At 38.0% G+C, this 5,033-nt stretch overlaps 1 protein-coding gene across 1 annotated transcript; it reads left to right on the forward strand.

Annotated features, from left to right (window-relative positions):
* The first annotated feature begins 3,603 nt into the window (after positions 1-3,603).
* LOC105871458 (olfactory receptor 13H1-like) lies at positions 3,604-4,542 on the forward strand. The gene has a single exon (XM_012764803.1). It carries the CDS (start codon positions 3,604-3,606, stop codon positions 4,540-4,542), a length of 939 nt encoding a protein of 312 aa, XP_012620257.1.
* The last annotated feature ends 491 nt before the right edge of the window (positions 4,543-5,033 follow it).

Consider the following 5,033-nt stretch of genomic DNA (forward strand, 5'->3'; position numbering starts at 1 on the left):
CACTTTCTCGGAACCACAATGAATAAACTCAGAATGCAGCAGCAGAGTATGTTTAAGATTCTCCTCTCTTTCTTCTATTGCTCATATCGTGGATCCACTGGTTTTTAAAATGCTGTGCAAAATGAAGACACAATCCACTGAAAGAGCAAGTGAAGAACTGTATACCCCAGCAAGAAGGAAAGAAGCCGTATTTGTCTCTTGGAACAAATCAGCACGTATATGTGGATTGGTCAGTCATGACATGGATCTCCCAGGATGCACCTGCAACTCACTCCTCTTGAAAAACTCCAGTACCTCAGTGAGCCAATGATGCTGCAGTACATAGAAGGCTATATCAAAGCAACTTTTAAAGGGCTTAGTGGTTTTTTGTCTATCAGTTTTTGTTTTTTGCTATTCAGGTAAGTAAAATCGATCCAACTCCAAAAATAATCAGTGAGCTCCTGCCATGTGTCAGGAACTGAGCCATGTACTGGAGATATAGAAATAAATAAAATGCAAGTTCTGCTTTCAGAGGGCTTACAGTATAATCTGGCCATAGTGCCTTATTTCTGTCCTCATTTATTAAATTCTTCTTTCTGCTCTTCATAAAAGAAAGACAATCAATGTATTCATTTTGTCATGCGTGCTACTTCCTGAGTGAGGCCTCATTTTAAGACAATAGTAGCTAATACATATATATCACTAAAACCCCATGAGACAGATAATATAGTTGTCCCAGTTTTACAATTGAAGAAACTGAAATATAAACAAGTTAAACAAACTACAAATGTCACACAGTGGATCAGTGATGGGTCTAGAATTCAAACTTGGCTCCAGAATGCATGCTCTTAACCACCACTCTATACTGCCTGATATGAATAATAGAAATTTCTGCCTGCAAGCACTATCCATTTCAAAAGGTATATTTTGAACTCATGGGAGCTTTCTGAAGAGCTCAAGAGAAAGGGACAATATGTCAGGTGTCCCTTAATTTTAGTATTGAAAATGAAATGAATCATCCTGGGAAGCAGACTCTTTCATGGTAGGTGGAACCAGGAAAGCCCTCTTTGGGAAACCTGTGTGAATAAAACCATGAAGTGTGCCCAAAATATTTCTAAAAAGATCAAAAAGCTGTGAATATATGTGTGGGTATCTCCACATATGTCTAGTTAGTTTAGGAAAATTCTGGCCTGCACAGTGCTAAAACACTGAATTATTCAATAAAAAAAAATGTGGTTAGTCTGGTGAGACTCATTTATTATAAACCATATAAAAACAAAAATGTGTTCTTTTCCAGCTATTTATACTGGCATTTGTTTTGAGATCTTTAGGGCTATATGACAGTGAAGACTGCAAGCCAAACTAAGGCTTCATGATTAAATAGGTTGTCATTCTAGTATGAAACTTTAGTACCCATTGAAAAAGTATATGCCCGGAAAATCTGATTCTTATAACACTATTCAAAAACTAGGGTTGTGGTGTCACCGATGCATAAAGGCCAGATCAGCTGGCTTCAGTCTCAGTCTAATAACTCTCCTCCAAGAATTCTTTCCCTTCAGATTGATTCTGTTTTCTGATTCTAAATCAAGGAACATTTACAGAACAAAAAGGAGTCTTCAAACTCTCACAAAAGGCAGCCAAGGGTGTCCTTGTAGGATGACTCTCTGTTTCTCTAGAAATACCCTTACTTAAAAGTTGCATGGCAGCTAAGTAGTTTTTCAGTTTGCTTACTCTTGGTTCTGATTCTTATTCAGCCCCCTTATTTTGCATCAGATTTTATTGAAGATCCTGTTATAATCTATACTTTACTTCCTGAATTACTTGTCCATAAGAGTTTCTGCCTTCTGAGATCTGTCCGTCCTAGGTAGAGAATCCAAAGAGATTATGCACACCATTACCCTGCATGAGCCTTCCTGCTGCCCAGCTTCTAAGACAAATCTTTCCATCCACAGCCTGCTCTCACCAAGGCCTGATACCTGCTTCATGAGTCTGTAAGTATATACTATAAATACCCAACATCCTGATTTGTGACTAGAACTTGATAGAGATATTGCAGAATATCCAAGAAAAAATCTTGATGTTAATAATGAGCTGGTCTGTAATATCAAGCATATTTCATAGAACTAGACCAAACAAAGTAAATAAAAATTTGGATGGACAAAAGAGGGTGAAAACACTTTTTTTCCAATTTTAAAATAATCCCCATTTCTTCTCTTTACTCCACCACCTTCTCTCCATGCAAAGGGCTGATTGTAGGGCTACAAAAATGCAAGGCTTTGAAGTTTATTTCTAAGCTACAGGGCATTGCTAAAACTGAATACATGAGATACTGAGTGTTTCTCATCATAGGCTTTTTGCCCTCAAGCATTTATTTCCTTCAACCAATTCAATGCAGTTCCAGTCAGATCAATTCCTTGATATTGGGTAAGACAGAAGAGCCAAACAACTGGCATTGATTCATTCAACAAACATGTACTGAACCTCTTATGTTGTGCCAGGGACTGTGTGAGTTAGTAAAAATAAGCCCATGCACAAGACATTCAGGGTCTCTTCCCTCGCCGAGCTTACAATTTGGTAAGAATACAGAAGTTCAGGGTGCTATAAATAATTGTAACAAAAAGATATGAATTAGATTTGAGGGGTTGTTATGGAAGGTTTTTCTAAAGAAGTTCCTTTCAAGCTGAGATGTCAAGGATGATCAGGATTTCACCAAGCAAAGAAGAGTAGGAAGAATATTTCTAGCAGAGAGAACACAATGTGCAAAAGTCCTGAGATGGGAACAAGCTTGGAGTGCTTCATAAAGACAGTGTGGCTGGAACATGGCGAGCCCAAGAGGAGACAGTGCAAGATAAGGTTAGGGTCAGATCATTTAGTCATGTAAGTCATGGTAAATAGGTTAGATTTCATTCCACGTGCAATTGGAAGCCCTCAAATGAGTTTTAAGCATAGAAAGGATATGGTCATAATTATGTATGTTTTTTTTAAAGTTATTCTGGTTGCTATGTGGAAAATAGACTATAGGAGGCAAGAATGGAAGCAAAGAGACCTATTATTAGGCAGCTCAAGTATTGGTCCAGATAAGAGATGATGGTGGCTCTGACTAGATAAGATTTGTAGGTAGATCTGAAATATATGTAGAAAGAAGAGCCAATAGGACTTGTGATTGATTAGATGTGCAGGGAAAGGAAGAAGTCAGAGTGAACTGAGCACATATTTTATGTCATGGATGTGAATTGGCTAAAAGCAAATATCCGTAGCAGGAAAAGACAATTAACAATTCCATGATTCAGGCATCTGATCACATTTGAGCAACAAAATGGTTCATTTTCTTTAAGGGGAGTGTTCAAAGCACATTTCAGGTGAAGTCTAACACCCCTCATTTTATAGATGAAGGAATTAAAATTCACAATGGACTGTGCTAATTTGCAAATTAATCTTAGGCTGTATATGAGTGCTTTATCTCCCAAATTAGAACATAAACTTCCAAACAACATCAATGGTTTTCTAGACATCACTTCATAATAGTACCTAATATAGGCACTGAGGACATAGCAAGTACTCAATAAATGCTTCTCAAATTAAAATGAATTCAATTTCTTCTTCTTTCTCAACAGATAGAAAAAAATGGACATTCTGGTTACTGATAATGGCAGTGAAGTCACAGAGTTCATCCTGGTGGGTTTGTCCAATCATCCAAAATATCAGATTGCCTTTTATTGTACCATGGTAGTGGTCTACCTGATCACATTGGTGGGTAACAGTCTCATTATCATTGTGGTTAGAGTTGATGGGCGGCTTCACACTCCTATGTATTTTTTCCTAAGCAACCTGTCCTTCCTCGATATCTGCTACTCCAGCAATTCAGTGCCTTTTTTACTGTTCAATGGCTTGAGAGACTACCCCACTATTTCCTATAATAACTGTTATGCCCAGATGACCATTGCTCTATTTCTGGGGATGACAGAATGTCTCCTCCTTGCTGTCATGGCTTATGATAGGTTTGTTGCAATCTCTAATCCTCTGCGTTATACCATCATTATGAACAACTGGGTCTGTATACAGTTGGCCATGGTGACCTGGGCCAGTGCCTTCCTTTTGGCAGTAATACCAATTATTGCAATTCCTGCCCGTTTTTGTGGACACAATGTGATCAACCATTTTACCTGTGAGGTGCAGGCCCTGTTGAAGCTGGTCTGCTCAGACACTCCAGGCAGACTTATTCTGGGTTTGGTCATTGGCATATTCACACTGCCCCTGCCCTTCACCTTCATCCTCATCTCCTATACCCGCATCGTGGCTGCTGTACTGAGGATACACTCTGCAGGGGCCAGGCTCAAAGCATTCTCCACCTGTGGATCTCATCTGACTGTGGTCACCATATTTTATGGGTCAGCCATCTACATGTACTTGAAACCTCAGTCAAGAGAATCCCAAGACCAGGGTAAAATCATCTCTGTGTTTTATGGGGTTGTGACCCCTATGTTGAACCCCCTTATTTATACCTTGAGGAACAAGGAGGTGAAAAATGCTCTAAGAAAGATAGCTAGGAAGAAAGAGCCCTAAAAGGGAATGGATATTCCAGGGAGACTCATCTAACCAATAATTTGATAGTGACTGGTAAAAATAATAAGTTAGAAATGCTAAGCAAAATTTTACTAAGGTAATTAGTTTCGAGTGCATTTTTTTCTATTTCCAACAGGCAGGTAAAATAGAGCATTGGAAAATGAGAAAAACATATTAAACTTTTATAATTTCATCCCTTTAAGTAATAAATTACACAGGACGATCTTGAAGGAGAGTTATTGAAACAAAATAATAATTAGTGTATTTTAATCCTGAGTAATTTGATTTTATTTTACTAAATGGGAAATACTCCAATATTCTAAGATTTCCTTTTATAGGTGATAAAGAGCAAAAGTGCAAAGTGGACAATTCTTATCTCAATGCTTTTTTTACAAAATATGTCATGACCCAGACTGTGAAGTGATGGATGTGAGTGGGTAGGGAAAAGAAAATTACTCAACTGCTATATAAGATTCTGCGTAGAAAGTCCT

The sequence above is a fragment of the Microcebus murinus genome, chromosome X, assembly GCF_040939455.1.
Source record: "Microcebus murinus isolate Inina chromosome X, M.murinus_Inina_mat1.0, whole genome shotgun sequence".
Taxonomy (NCBI): domain Eukaryota; kingdom Metazoa; phylum Chordata; class Mammalia; order Primates; family Cheirogaleidae; genus Microcebus; species Microcebus murinus.